General features: G+C 41.5%; 1 protein-coding gene across 1 annotated transcript in view; it reads right to left on the bottom strand.

The window, feature by feature from the left end:
- The window catches only part of cnmd (chondromodulin), a 69,098-nt gene extending 64,856 nt beyond the window's left edge, over nucleotides 1-4,242 (bottom strand). The window contains exons 1-2 of the mRNA XM_060826456.1: nucleotides 4,110-4,242; nucleotides 3,369-3,527 (exon numbers count right to left, since the gene is read on the bottom strand). Coding sequence (XP_060682439.1) covers nucleotides 3,369-3,527; nucleotides 4,110-4,181 — 231 coding nt within the window. The 5' untranslated portion in view covers nucleotides 4,182-4,242. The remainder of the gene's footprint in view (nucleotides 1-3,368; nucleotides 3,528-4,109) is intronic.
- Between the last annotated feature and the right edge of the window lie 10,593 nt (nucleotides 4,243-14,835).

The raw sequence follows: 14,835 nt of genomic DNA, 5'->3' as shown, positions 1-14,835 counted from the left end.
AAGAAACTCAAACCATGTCAAGGACTAAATGGATTCACACTGAGTGGGCAATGGACAAGACAGACACTAGGCCAGTCCTCTCATTGTCGTGGTCCTGATGGTTTTCAGTGACAGGCTGTAACTTGGCCCCTGAAACTCCCATCAAGCATCACGTCAGGCTACTCAACCCTTGCTACCAATTGGTACAGAACAACTGACTTCAGCTCACACTATAACATTTTAGAGGTTCAGAGTTATTGACTCAGTGTAATTTTCCCCCTTCCTGAAGATGAGGAAGATGGCAAGATGGGCAAATAATCGAGCGAGTTGACCCTGCAGAGTGAGTCATCTTCTCCTTGCCACCTTCGCAATAAAGCACTGGGCAAGAAAAGCCATAGGCAATTTCCTCAAGTTGCTCACAACTACAGGCCATTAGGTGATTAATTGAGGGCTACCTAAGTGTTTCACCTCACTGACCTAATTATTCACCTTCCCAGGTGAGGCAGGTGGTTGGTATACCAACTGGGATACCAGGCCACCGGCCTACTGTTTGGGTCAGGGGTTTCCATTTGCTCCAATCTGAGGCTAATCAGTCACATGGCAGGAATGAGAGGTGATGACTGAGAGTCATACCTCTCTGCTCTTGTCGCTGAGCTTCCCTCTCCCCACAACTCTCACCCTGCAGCACATAAAGGCAAAGAAATGACTCAGCTTCTTGCTGCTGATTTCCTGCAGACCAAGCTCCCAACAACACAGGAAGTCTAACTGGTTAGCAGCTTCTGGGAAGGTGGGACTTCAGCAGCAAGACCTATGATACTCTGAGGCCCACCAGTTCACTCTTAAACTGATGGCGAGAGCTCGTCAAATCGCACTCCAGCGATGGAGTTGCCCATCAGTGCCACTGAAGACACCCATTCTCACATTTAGGGTGATTATAGAACCCTTGGCCTTTGCACCAATGTCAGAACTATTCCTCCAAGCTATCCTGGAAGCCTACACACTTATTTTTCTTGAGCCCAATTTCCTTTTGCAAATCTTATTGATTCTATTGCTGTGGATAGGATTCTGCTTTAACCATGCTCATAAGGTTACCTGTTTTTTGGTGAGTGCACACGCTTTGTGTGAACAAAAGTCCAAAAGGAGTGTGTTCAGGTTTACTGCTGCTGATTTCATTGTCTCCTCGGAGCAACTGAAAACTCTCCTCCTGCTCGTGACGACAACTAATAATCTTCCATGTCCACTTCCTTGTGGTTTCAGACAGTGCTACCCCAAAACCAGGAGGAAACATATTGATTTTGATAAGAGTTCACACACAGGACAAGATTACGGTTAGCATTTATTGCCCAGACGACAGTCAAGAGCTAACCACATTGCTGAACTGAGTCTAGATTAGAGCGATGCTGGAAAAGCACAGCAGGCCAGACAGCATCTGAGGAGCAGAAAAATAGACATTTCGGGCAAAAGCCCTGCCCAAAACATTGATTTTCCTGCTCCTCGGATGCTGCCTGATCTGCTGTGCTTTTCCAGCACCACTCTAATCTAGATTCTGACCTCCAGCGTCTGCAGTCCTCACTTTCGCCTACACTGCTGAACTGAGTCAGCTATCACTGAATTGAGCAAGACCATAGAAAACTGGAGCCAGGGTAGACCATTCAGCCACTCTGCCAATCAATATTATCATGTTCCAACTCAGTTTCTTGAAAACATTCAATGTTTTGGCCTTAACCGCTTTCTCTGCTGGAGGATTCTCCAGGCGCACCAGTTCCTGGGGAAGAAAATTTTCCTTATATCAAATCTGAAATGGCCTATCCCATATCCTTAGATTGCTATCCCTGGTTCTGGTCTCCTCACTCACTGGGAACATCCTTCCTGCATTTACTCTGTCTAGTCCTGTTAGGTCTTTTACAGGATTCTCACTTTTTTTTTCTAAACTCCGGTGGATATAATCGTAGAATCCCTTCACACGCCAGCTCTGCCAACCTCAGGAATCAGAGGGGGTAAGGCAGGCGGGCTTCCCTGGCTTAAAAACAGCAGTGAACAAGACTTATTTGAAATTACAATTGACATTAGGCCAGAACATTAGCTTGGGGCTTTTAAATTACTAGTGACATTGCCACAAGCTGCCAACCTCCTCAATTAATATGCCTTTGTCAAGAGCAGAAAGTGTCTGTCCTCGAGAAAATTTAAGTATTCATTTCTGGCGCAGCAGAAAATCTTGTGTTCACATTCTGCATGACGGCCAACAGAGCAAACTCTTATATTGATGGAATTTCACACTATAAAAGAACAGCCTTGTCTTAGCCTGGATTCCTAAATTCTTCTGCAGGAGCCTTGGCTCAAAACAGTTTATTTTACTAGCTCCTGAAAATCCACATTTACCTTGAATAAACCAAATACAAACATTGGGAGTCTTCCTAGCTCAGTATTACTTTTATTGCAAAATGATCATCATATGTGGTTGTGTTTTGGAAATGGGAAATGCTACAAAATGTTACAGAACAAGTAGCAGTGCATACTTAGGGTTAATCTTAGAGTGGAATAAAAGGTCGGCACAGCATAGAGGGCTGAAGGGCCTGTACTGTTCGATGATACTTTCCTGAAATTCTGAACAGCTTGGTCACCAGCATTTTCTAAAACCTCTCATCCCCTTCTCACTTCTAACCCCACTGAACAAAACCTGGACTGACATTCTTTATATACACACCAACAGGTTCAAAAACAGTTTCTTCCCTGCTTGATAAGAGTTCTCTAACTTCAAAAAGGGTTGATCTTGTTTTGTAAACTGCATGCCTTGCTCTGAGCACCCTGCGATCTGTGTGTACTGTTGGCAAAACAGAACCTTTTACTGTCCCGAGGTGCATGTGAGTCAGGAAATGTGATGCTGGAAAAGCACAGCCGGTCAGGCAGCATCCGAGGAGCAGGAGTCGACCTCTGGAACATAAGCCCTTCATCAGGATGCTACCTGACCGGCTGTGCTTTCCAACACCACAGCTTCTGACGCTGATCTGCAGTCCTCACTTTACATGTGACTACAATAAATCAAATCAAATCAAATTAAAAAAAGGACCACATCTTGGGTCACTGCAGCAATGTTGATGCACCCAAAAGTTTCTAATTTGCAAAATCAATGGAGCAGCTGGTATGGGGATTTGGGCAGGAGACTGCACAGTTAACTGGAGCAAGTGGGGATGCACTGGGAGGAGATTCTGTGAATGGAAATAAAAAAAAGGTGATGCACACCAGCCGGTCCTATGCAGCCAAGAGACCACACCAGTCTTCCAGACAGACAGCTTGTTCCCTCAAAACCCAACGAGGAACCTCTGACCGCTTTCACGTTTTCCATTCGCGGGCACAAATCAGATAATGCATTCGGGGCGTGAGATGCTTACGTTTTTGTCATTGACCTTCCAGAAGTAGAAAGCTCCAATCGCTCCGAGGACTAGCAAGGCAGCTCCGGTGATGAGGATCACGGCTCCGACCTTGAGCAGGCGCCCACTCCGGCTGCTGCTGCTGCTGCTCCCGGGGGCTGTCACAGCCACGGCGTACGCCTTCAAAACACACACAGCAACACTTTACAAAGCGGGCACCTCAAAACAATTACTATATATCTATATATATAATACACACAATACAACTAGCAAAGAAACGCTCAGCCCCTTCCTGAGACCATGACCTTTGGAAAGCAGAATGCATTATAAACTGATCATTAGAAAAAAGTTCATTTTTAAAAAATAAATTCCTCCAGACCAGTTTTATTGGACCCAATCCGATGCAACTGAACAAAGACTGCCGGATAAAACGGCTCCCGAGCCTAGAGACCCGGGTTCAGGTCCCACTCTTCCAGAGTTTGATTAGAAAACAGATGTTTATAACTGGTGATTATTTCATTACTACTTGTACTGATCCCAGAGTTTCTGCACAGCCCTGCAATTTTAAAATCCCCGGCCTTTTGAAAATAAACACTTTTTTTCCTGCAAAAAATGGGACCAAAACCAATGCTTTTCAATTGCTAATCAATCCATTTTCTCGTGATAAGGTATGGACATAGAAAGTTTGGACTAAGTGTGCATCGAGGTTACTTTAAAATACCATTCCAAAAGTGCCAGTACATTGAGCTTGAAAAGACTTACAGGCGGGAGGCATTGCTCCAGGTCGGCTGGCCCTGCCAGGGCTATGGGCACTTTTTCTGATGTTTCTACCATGGTGTCAGCTCCGCACTGACCCTCTGTGTAAAAGTTCAGTCTCCTTACAGTAGGCAACAACGTGCTCTGAATACTTATAATCCCAGCCGTTCCCCTACTGCTCCCACACACCTCACTCACCACCTCGCGTCATATCCTTCAAGAACAATTTACTTATTAAGAATTTGACGAGTAACTCTGTTACTCCTGCAAGTGCAAGGCGTAATACACTTCAGTTAAAAAAACTCCATACCTCAATATTTAAAATAAAAGTAATTTTGCACCAACAGAATCACAACATCTCATTAGTTCCAGGAAGGAAAGTGAAGAGCATAGTTACATTGAATGAAGTGATTTTGACTATTCATTCCGCCCATTACTTTACAGGAGGTGGCAATTTAGTTCAACTTGACATTTATTTGTGAGAACGCTCCTATTTCCAATCTCTCTTTCTGTCAAAATTTCTTTAGGTTAGATGTCAGCTGACACCAGGTTAGAGTCCAACTGGTTTATTTGAAATCACAAGCTTTCAAAGTGCTATTTCTTCCTCAGATGAGGTGGCTTCACCTGACCAAGGACCAATGCTCTGAAAGCTAGTGATTTCAAATATACCGGTTGGACTATAACCTGGCGTTGTGTGACTTCTGACCCTGTCCAGCCCAGTCTAACGCCGGCAGCTGCACATCAAAATTTCTTTAGGTGCTGCTGTGGCATCCAATTCTTCATATCAAATCAGCCACTTGTGCCAGCCTGCTATTGGGTGTAAGCAGAAGTAGCTCAGCTAATTCTAGTACTTCTTTCACCCAAAGTCTACACATGTGCATTCTCCAGCAGAGGCATCAGGAGTGTCAAAGCAATTGAAAGTTTCCTTCCTTCGGGTAACAACAGTTTAAAACCAAACAACATGAAATAATTCTTCTTTACTCCTTGGTTTGCAAAGCTTCCCAGTCTGTATAGTTTCTTAATTGCAATTAGATTTTATTGTCACATGTAGTCAAATATAGAAACACATGAGTGCAGTGAAAAGTGCACAAAGTCATCAGACTCCAGGGCCATCTTGGTTACAATCACATCCGTTAGTTCATATACCCATTCATTCACTAGAAGAATTCTCAGTAACAACATTTTGTTTCTTTTTATCAAATTACTTATTGTTTCTATCTATATTTAAGTTAGACAGATTATTGGTCTGTGACACAACTGTCAATGAAAACTGAACATTGATCTGGTTAACCAATGTTTTACCAATTTTCAGCTGTAGAGTTTGACCTTGATGAGGATTTAATTGTATATCTTCCTTTATCTGTGTATTTGTTGAGATTTGAAAGTATAAACAGATTAAAAGCAAAATCCATTTGGTGCACAGGAGTTAAAAACGCCTTGTTAACTGGAACTTATTCGTGACACATTCACCCCAAACCAGGAAGTTGTAAGTTCAAGATCGATTTCAGATCTTTGAGCAAATCACCGCAAATGACAGCTCAACGGAGTACAGTACTGTGGAAATGCAGGAGAGTCAGAGACACTGTCTTTCAGAGGAGACACTAGACTGAGGAATTATTTTCTCTTAGGTCATTAGTGGGCGGCACGGTGGCACAGTGGTTAGCACTGCTGCCTCACAGCGCCAGAGACCCGGGTTCAATTCCCGCCTCAGGCGACTGACTGTGTGGAGTTTGCACGTTCTCCCCATGTCTGCGTGGGTTTCCTCCGGGTACTCCGGTTTCCTCCCACAGTCCAAAGATGTGTGGGTCAGGTGAATTGGCCATTCTAAATTGCCCATAGTGTTAGGTAAGGGGTAAATGTAGGGGTATGGGTGGGTTGCGCTTCGGCGGGTCAGTGTGGACTTGTTGGGCCGAAGGGCCTGTTTCCACACCATAAGTAATCTAAAAAAAATTATAAAAGATCTCATAACACTACTTGCAGAAGGTAAAACATCTTCCCACCCAGTCCTGATGAGTGTTTGCCTCTCAAACAACATCCAAAAATGGTCTAAAATAAAATGAAACCAAGCATTTTTGTGAGATAGCGGTAGTATCCTAGTTTCAATTTTCATCTGATCTAGAGTTGTGGAGGAAAACCTCTGATCAGATTGATTAAAACAAACAATAGAGTGATTGCTGTTGAAGTAGTCATCTTGATGTGTTCACAATCCATCATAAGGACCATATTGAACGCTGTTTATAATCTGCCTGCAGTTCTTGAGCAGAGTCAAGTTGTAGAACTCTTGTGGCACAGTGGTACTGTCCCTACCTTTGGTCCAGGAGGCCCAGTTTCAAGTTCCATCCACTCAAGGCGTGTCATAAAACATCTGAACAAGTTTATCAGAAAGTAACTAGCCTGAGCTAACCAGACACTAAAGATGTTTGATCTTTTCAACCTGTGCCTGGAATATCCACAACATATTGTTTGGTTTTTAGTCTATTTGTCTTAATCTTCACAGTAGAAATGTGTGAGCACTGTTGGCAACCGTCCACCACAGTTACTCTGTACCTGTTAAGGGCTTAGTCTGCAATTAAAGAGCAGTAGAGGCTAAAATATTTTGAGCTGGAATTTGTTTATAAAATAAATGAAATGTAAAAAGAAAGTATGCGATTAATGGGCACATGCTACAGCTCATTTTTGGCTGTTTTCCCATTAGCTTCCAACAGCATCACACAATTATGGTCCCTTTAATTTTCATGAGACTTCTGCATTCACAAAATAATTGTCCTTTAAACTTACCACATACTGACCAATGATCCAAAACTGTGCCGCAACAGGACAACTCTGTGTTAACAAGACATCCCCTTGTTTAAAGGTAGGTAATCTTCTACGTCGATGTGAATGGGATGTGGAAATAATGTATAACAGGGCACCTTGGATCAAAGTTAATTTGTGGAACTCCTTCCTTTAATGAAATTACAGAATTGTGAAATGAGCTGTTCAGATTCTGAAGAAGGAAATGTAAGTTAGAACAATGGATTCAATCTCATACAATATTGAGAAATAAGAAGAAAATTAAAGTTTTGATGAAGAGAGGGAGAAAACAGAAACCCCTCATAACAATTTAAACTTGAAGGAATGAGACAACATTTTGTTTTGTGGCCAGCTGACCTCTAGTAATCATTAACACTTGTTAAAAGGCCAAATAGTCTTTAATTACCTGGCGAATTTTCATACCTACAGTGCAAATACAGAAATTCCATGGCACTCAATGAATTTGAATGATCAGTCAGATGCAATTGGAATTGCAGTTAACAGTAGAGTGACACAGCTCTGACCTCGCTTGATTCCCACACTTGATCTGGCTTCTCCCTTGGCCTGAAGCTACCCCAGGTCTTGTATATTAATAACAGTATGTCCCGACAATCTTGCTGTTTTGACATGTATTTTTGATTCACAAACGGACTCTTGATGACACGAATAATTTTGTTAATAATTGCCAATCAACACTTCTGACTCCTAAAGTGTGGGACCTCAAGCTTTCAGACAATGAACAGTTGGAATTTTAAAAACTAAATGTTTATATTTTATCTTAATAAATCAAAGATCTGCTGAGGCTGGAGATCTGAAACAAGAACAAATTGATAGTGAAACCCAGCAGGTCCACCAGTATCTGTGGGAAGAAATCAGAGTTAGTCTTTCCAGGTCAGGTGACTCTACATCGGAGCATCTTCAAAGCTGATCCATTTTTGAAAAGTATCTGTCTGCCTTCCTCAGATGATCATGATAAGACCATAACACCACAAGACATAGGAGTGGAAGCAAGGTTATTCAACACATCGAGTCCACTCCCCCACTTAATCATGGCTGATGGGCATTCCATTCCACTTACCCGCACTCTCCCTGTATCCCTTAATTTCTTGCAAGATCAAGAATTTATCAATCTCTGACTTGAAGACACCCAACATCCTGGCTCCACTGTGCCCTGTGGCAATGAATTCCACAGTCCCACCACTCTCTGGCTGAAGAAATGTTTCCTCATTTCCATTCTAAATTGACCCTCTCTAATTTTAAAGCTGTGCCCATGGGTCCTAGTCTCCCTGCCTGACGGAAACAATCTCCCAGCGTTTCACCCTAACTTGAACACATACCTGCTCTGAATTTAAACTGCATTTTTATGAGAAGCATTTTTTCCTAAATGTAAAGGAAATTATTTATGGTAACTTGAGATTGAATTACATTTTTAAAAAGTGAATTGCTTAAATATTAAATCTCAATTTGTTTCTGATTAGCCCATGTTTAAGTTGTAAATCTGTTTAGAAAACACATAGAACAATTTATAGTAGTATTGAGATTCTTTAAAAATTAAAGCAAATTGCATTCATAGGTTTTTCTTAAAAAAACTTTTCATTTGAAGGAATCAATTTGAGTTCCTCAAAAGCTGAACATAATTGATGGAAATATCCAACAGTATTTAATGCCTGCAGGGGGCATTGGTGGGTTTTGAAGTGATTTAGTAGTTAGAGTCAAAAAGTGTGGTGCTGGAAAAACGCAGCAGGACAGGCAGCATCTGAGCAGCAGGACATTCAATCATTCAGGCATAAGCCCTTCCTCAGGAATATGCAGGGGAAGGGCGCTGAGAGATAAATAGAGGGTGGGGTGTTATGGCTAGGGGAAAGGTAGATGGGAAGGTGATAGGTGCATGCAGGTGGGGGGTGATTGTGATAGGTCATCGGGGAGGATGAACAGTTGGTGGGAAGGAAGATGGACAGGTAGGACAGGTCAAGAGGGCAAAGTTGAGTTGGAGAGTTGGATTTTGGCTGACGTGGGGAAAGGGAAAAGTTGGAAACTAGTGAAGTCTATGCTAATGCCCAAGGGTCCCAAGGCAGAAGATGAGGAATTTTTTCCTCCATTTGTCAGATGGCTTGGATTTAGCAGTGGAAGAGGACCAGGACTTACATGTTCTTGATGGAGTGGGAGGGGGAGTTGAGGTGATAGGCCATGGGCGGTGAGGTTATTTGGTGCTTGTATCCCAGAGATGTTCCCCAAAATGCTCCACGAGTTGGTGTCCTGTCTCCCTAGTGTAGAGGAGCCACATTGAGAGCAACAGATGCATTAGATGAAGTGGGTGGATGTGCAGGAAAACTCGACTCTCCTGCTCCTCAGATGCTACTTGGCCTGCTGTGCTTTTCCAGCGCCACTCTGTCCGATTCTGATCTCCAGCATCTGCAGTCTTCACTTTCTCTATGATTTAGTAGTTAGTCCAGTTCATAACAGTGGCCTTTTTTTTGCCTCCCTGTCAAGAATGTAGAAAAAATAGGGAAAGCTGTCAAAAACGCAGGGACATCACGAGTGAGATATCTGCAGAGATAGGAACGCGCTGAGAGATAAACCCACAGACATTCAGGAACAACTCATTGTCTGCTATAATTAGCTGGGCAGCTGAAAGTGGCTTGCTTAGAACCAGAGAACAAATAGCACTCTCTCTCCCTTATCTTGTTCCACTTACAAAGTTGGTGTGAAATAAATCTCTGGAAATTGAATTTGAAATTATTACAGATGTTTGAAGCAAACCAGCCAGTTCCAAACTTTCACTTCAGATAACCATGTGAATTTGAACTATTAGGTCTGCACAGAACAAGAGTCTAAACTTAATTTTAATCCAAAGTATTGCTTTTATCTTCTGTCGTGTGTGAGTAGATTAGTTTCTTTAGTAACCTCCAAAAGAAGAATTTTTTAAGAAAACTATATTTTAAATACACAAAGCTTTGCTGCTCGGCTGTTTAACATTGAGAGGGGAAAGATTTAAAAAGCACCTGAGGGCTAGCCTTATCACACAAAGGATGCTGCATGTATGGAATGAGCTGTCAGAAGAGGTGGCTGGGGTGGGTACAATTACAACAGTTCAAAGGCATTTGGATGAGTATATGAATAGGTAGGGTTTAGTGGGATATGGGCCAAATGCTAGCAAGTGGGACATATTTAGATTAGATTAGATTACTTACAGTATAGAAACAGGTGCTTTGGCCCAACAAGTCCACACTGACCCGCCGAAGTGCAACCCACCCATTCCCCTACATTTACCCCTTTACCTAACACTATGGACAATTTAGCATGGCCAATTCACCTGACCCGCACATCTTTGGACTGTGGGAGGAAACCGGAGCTCACGGAGTAAACCCACGCAGACACAGGGAGAACGTGCAAACTCCACACACAGTCAGCCGCTTGAGTAGGGAATTGAACCCGGGTCTCTGGCGCTGTGAGGCAGCAGTTCTAACCACTGTGCCACCGTGCCGCCCACACGGTCAGATTGAGATGCCTAGTCAGCCCGGAAGAGTTGGACTGATGGTTGGACTGTATGACTCAACTGTTTCACTTATTCCAAGAGTACGAAATATACACATCTGCATACAAATGCATTGATCATGACTGACTTTGAGAAAACACCTTGAAATTGTTCATGCCAGACAGTTACGGGCTGCATATGGCAATAAACCCATGCCAGGCTTAATTTTTAAATAAATTGGAAGTGAAAGGGAAAATAAAATCAAACCAAAATGGTTGAAACCAAATGAAATGCTTCATCAGCAATCTTTTGTAAGTACCAAGGATAGAAGTTATTATAGCTATGTTTTGATGTGCAGAAGTTTATATTGAACTGGAGAGCTTGGCAAAAAGTAATCATAAAATCATAAAGCAGTTGTCACTTAAAATATAGAGTAAGACAAAGAGATAAGAGTTTCTCAAAATGCTGGCTGAGTGCTTGAAATGCCCTAGATTTGGAACAGATTGAAAAGCTGAATTGAATCTAGACCAGGTTACATTGAGACAAAATAGGTCTTCAAAAGCGAACAGAACTATTGTTTCCCGAAAAAGACGGAAACCCAAAAATGTTGGAGAAGAATGTTTAGTGCAGTGACAAAAGTTGCAGATGGAGTTTCAGCCACAAGAATCACGTTGCCTAGTGGGAAACCAGTCGTGGGTTTCAAAACTCTTAAAATGATCAATTTGTGGCCAGGTTTGAAGAGTGGAGTCTGTCTTTGTCTCTTTTGAGAAGGTTGAAAATCATTACATTTGCTTCAGAATTGCAGATGTTGATGATACTGGGTCAATTGACCAGAAAGGTCCAGGGACTCTATTCTCAAGATGGAGTTTCAGCCACAAGAATCGCGTGTAATCAAGTGTAACCTGTGAATAATGGTTAAGGACAAACAGACCAAATCTGTCACAAACACAATTACAGAGTCCCCGAAGGGTTATCTGCAATTCCCAAATCCCTATTTTCAAAGAAAATCTGTAGAGACATATTTGGAGTTTGAAAGATTAAAACAAATTGCTTTTGAACAGTGGGTCCACACATGATAATAGAATGTACCTGCAAAGGGATAAAGCAATTCATATTGTTAAAATTTTACTTGCAAAATCCCTAAAAATACACTGAGGGTCAAAGAATGATCAACGTCATGGCAGGAGCAGTTATAGCTGACTACAAGCCTCTGAATAACAGCAAACCTGTGTCAGATAATTTGTATCATCAGGGGAGAAATAGAAAGGATCAAAGTAGATCTCTGGAAAAGGACAGGAGAGAAAACCCGGCCTACCAACACCCAGCTTTTGGTAGTAATGGTACAGAAGACAAACTAACAAGATTATGCCCTGAACCAAGATATAGCAAAGAAAGTTGGCAGAGCACATTGTATACCTAAATGACATGAGGCCATCGCATTGTTCTGATTGGTGCAGCACAGACATGGAGGCTTAAAGGCAAATTCTGTACTCTTGGAGTAGAATTTAATCCCTTCCTCCCAAAGAAGCAGATGTGGAGCAGTGTGTATAGCTGGTAGGGCATAGAATTTTAAGGGGTAATGAAGGCAGGTCAGTGGTGTGTCAGCAGCTCTTAAAGGCAAGACCTTCCTTTCACAAGGTGTACGAGTGTTAATGGCAGGTAGTTTAAAAGCTCGATTAACAGTGTCCATTTTCAGATACCCTGATGAAATGTAGAGTATATCTCTCCCCACCATGGTGTCCAGCTAGTGCCCAGGATTGGACATTACACTCAGCCATTGAAATGGGATGTCAATACATGGAACCACAGTTAACACACTTGGCCTGAGAATATAAAGCATATATGATTATCACCGATTGAATTCTCCAGGTTATTGGGAAACATTTTCACATGATGAAGGGCTTATGCCCGAAAGGTCGAATTTCCTATTCCTTGGATGCTGCCTAACCTGCTGTGATTTAACCAGCAACACATTTTCAGCAGCAAATATTTTCACATGTCTTGTTTTAATGATATTTGATTATCCAAACTGACAAACCAGGTCTCTGAATTTTGAAAAAGGCCAAAGTGCTTGCTTATGTGTTCAACAATAATAATATATCAGCTGAGAGGAAGACAGTGGGATTATTTTATGTCATTTGCTTTCATCTGCCAACATCTATAAGAAAATCCCATCAAGGTATTCGGAAATAAATACTTGAATGCCTAAATACTCGAAGAAATGATAGCAACAGCATGAGCATCTTTTGAAAATAGAAAATAATTGCTTTGGTTTAATTTATCAGTCAGTATTCAATCAGTGAGGGCTTTGGCTAAAGTTCCCTTTAGTTACCATTTACTGAGGTTTGCAGATCATTTATTATAAAATTACAATGTTAGAATCATAATGATGAAAAACAATCAAATGAAATACAATTTATTCTGTTTACCTCAATATTGTCTAATTTAAATCATTGAAAAGTCATGAATTCCTGCTTTTGTATATTTACAATTCAAATTATCAAGTGATATAACTTTTAAGAGAATAGCATGGTCACTATCAGGAGACAAATAACATTGTTTGAGATGCTTTGCCTTCTTTGAGACAGAATTACAAATACCATCTTCTGCTCTGGAAAATACAGGAATGTATTTTAATTATTTTATTCAATCATGAGAAGTGGGCATCATTGGTTAGGCCAGCATTTGTTGCCATCCCTAGCTGCCCTTGTGAGGATGGTGGTCAGCTGTTGTCTTGAACTGCTGCGGTCCATTTGTTGCAGGTAGACCCAAAAGGACAGGTGGAGGTCTCCAGGATTTTGATGGAGGGATGCTTTAAGGATCAGTGATACATTTCCAAGTCAAGATGGTGAGTGCCTTGAAAGGGAACTTGGAAGTGGTGGTGTTCTCATGTATTTGCTGCCCTTGCCCTTCTAGATGGAAGTGATCATGAATTTGGAAGGTGTTGTCTGCAGTGCATCTTGTCAATGGTACACACTGCTGCGACTGAACATTAGTGATAGATGGAATGAATGTTTGTGGATGTTGTGCCAATGAGATGGGCTGCTTTGTCTGGGATGGTGTCACTCTTCTCGAGTGTTGTTGGAGCTGCTCTCATCCAGACAAGTGAAGGGTATTCCATTACACTCCTCATTTGTGCCTTGTAGCTAATGGACAGGTTTTGGGGAGTCAAAAGGTGAGTTATTTACTGCAGGATTCCTAGCCCTTAACCTGCTGTTCTAACCATTGTATTTATAATGACTCATCTAGTTTAGTTTCTGGTCAGTGGTAAATCCCAGGATGTTGACAGTGAGGATCCAGTGATAGTAATGCCATTGAATATCAAGGGACAATGGTTTGATTGTCTCTCTGTTTCTCTTTCTCTCTCTGTCTTTTTGTTTATCTTTGTGTGTGTTTTTCTCTGTCTTTCTTTAGTCATTGCCTGGCACTTGTGTGCATGGTCATTGATTGTACAACAGTAAATCATAAGTCAGACTCTGGATTTGGTAATCTATTGAAAGGTAAATTTCAAAAGTTCTTAGCCATGCCTCCTAATCCCTTCCTTATGGTCCCTTATGTATTGCATACCGACTCACATCTCCAGGCATTTCCCATGAATCCTCCGACTCTGTTTGCCAACTCATGTTCATCAGTCATTCCCTTTGGTCTTTTAAACTTTCATGCCAACTAATTGACAAATTAAGTGCCGTAGCTACTTCACACACCTTTCTACATCAACCCAATAGCAATTCATACCCATTCCATGTCCATTCACTGAGTATCCAACAGGTATATAACCAATTGAGGACAAGGCCATCTGTTTATTCTCCTTTCCTCTTTTTGTGTGCTTGGCTGAAAGCCCAGACCCAGTACAAGCAAGAGCTCTGCAAGCATTCTGTTTTGACAAGAAAAGTAAGTTGTTGACTTTGCTTGATTGACAACTTTAGGTAGTTAATTGGTGATGATATGTTGTCCTTTCCCTTTCTTCAAAGTCGCAATGTTTATTTGGACACAATTAAGAAGCATTTGAAACACTGTTATTGATAACTTTAACTGTCTATCTGACTTTCAAAAGATTGTAGAAATAGCAGGTTTGTTTCTCAAAGAATATTTCTGACTACATATTTTATTTCTCAGCAGTTTCACAACTGTCATTGGTACATACATTCTGGGTAATTCAAGATGGAGAATGGCAAAACTTTCTGGATGTAACGCCTGCTCCTTTTTTGAGGTATTTTAGGTGTTGGAGGTGATTTCCTCGAATTCCAGGAGCAGCAATTACTGTTTTATATGCTGTTGCATTGTTTTGGAAATTTGGGGGAAAAAAAGTCAAAACACCAGTAGGTTGAAAAGGGAGAAGAACAGACAAAGGAAGCACATTACTAAGAAGGAAATACGCAGAGGAAAAATGAGGCACGAAGGTAAACTGGCCAATAATATAAAGGAGGTTAGTAAAAGTTTTTTCAAGTATGTGCAAGGCAAAAA

This window comes from Hemiscyllium ocellatum, chromosome 6 (assembly GCF_020745735.1).
Source record: "Hemiscyllium ocellatum isolate sHemOce1 chromosome 6, sHemOce1.pat.X.cur, whole genome shotgun sequence".
NCBI classification, from domain to species: Eukaryota; Metazoa; Chordata; class Chondrichthyes; order Orectolobiformes; family Hemiscylliidae; genus Hemiscyllium; species Hemiscyllium ocellatum.
Note: the sequence above shows the minus strand (reverse complement) of the source record. Positions and strands in the feature narration are given on the sequence as shown.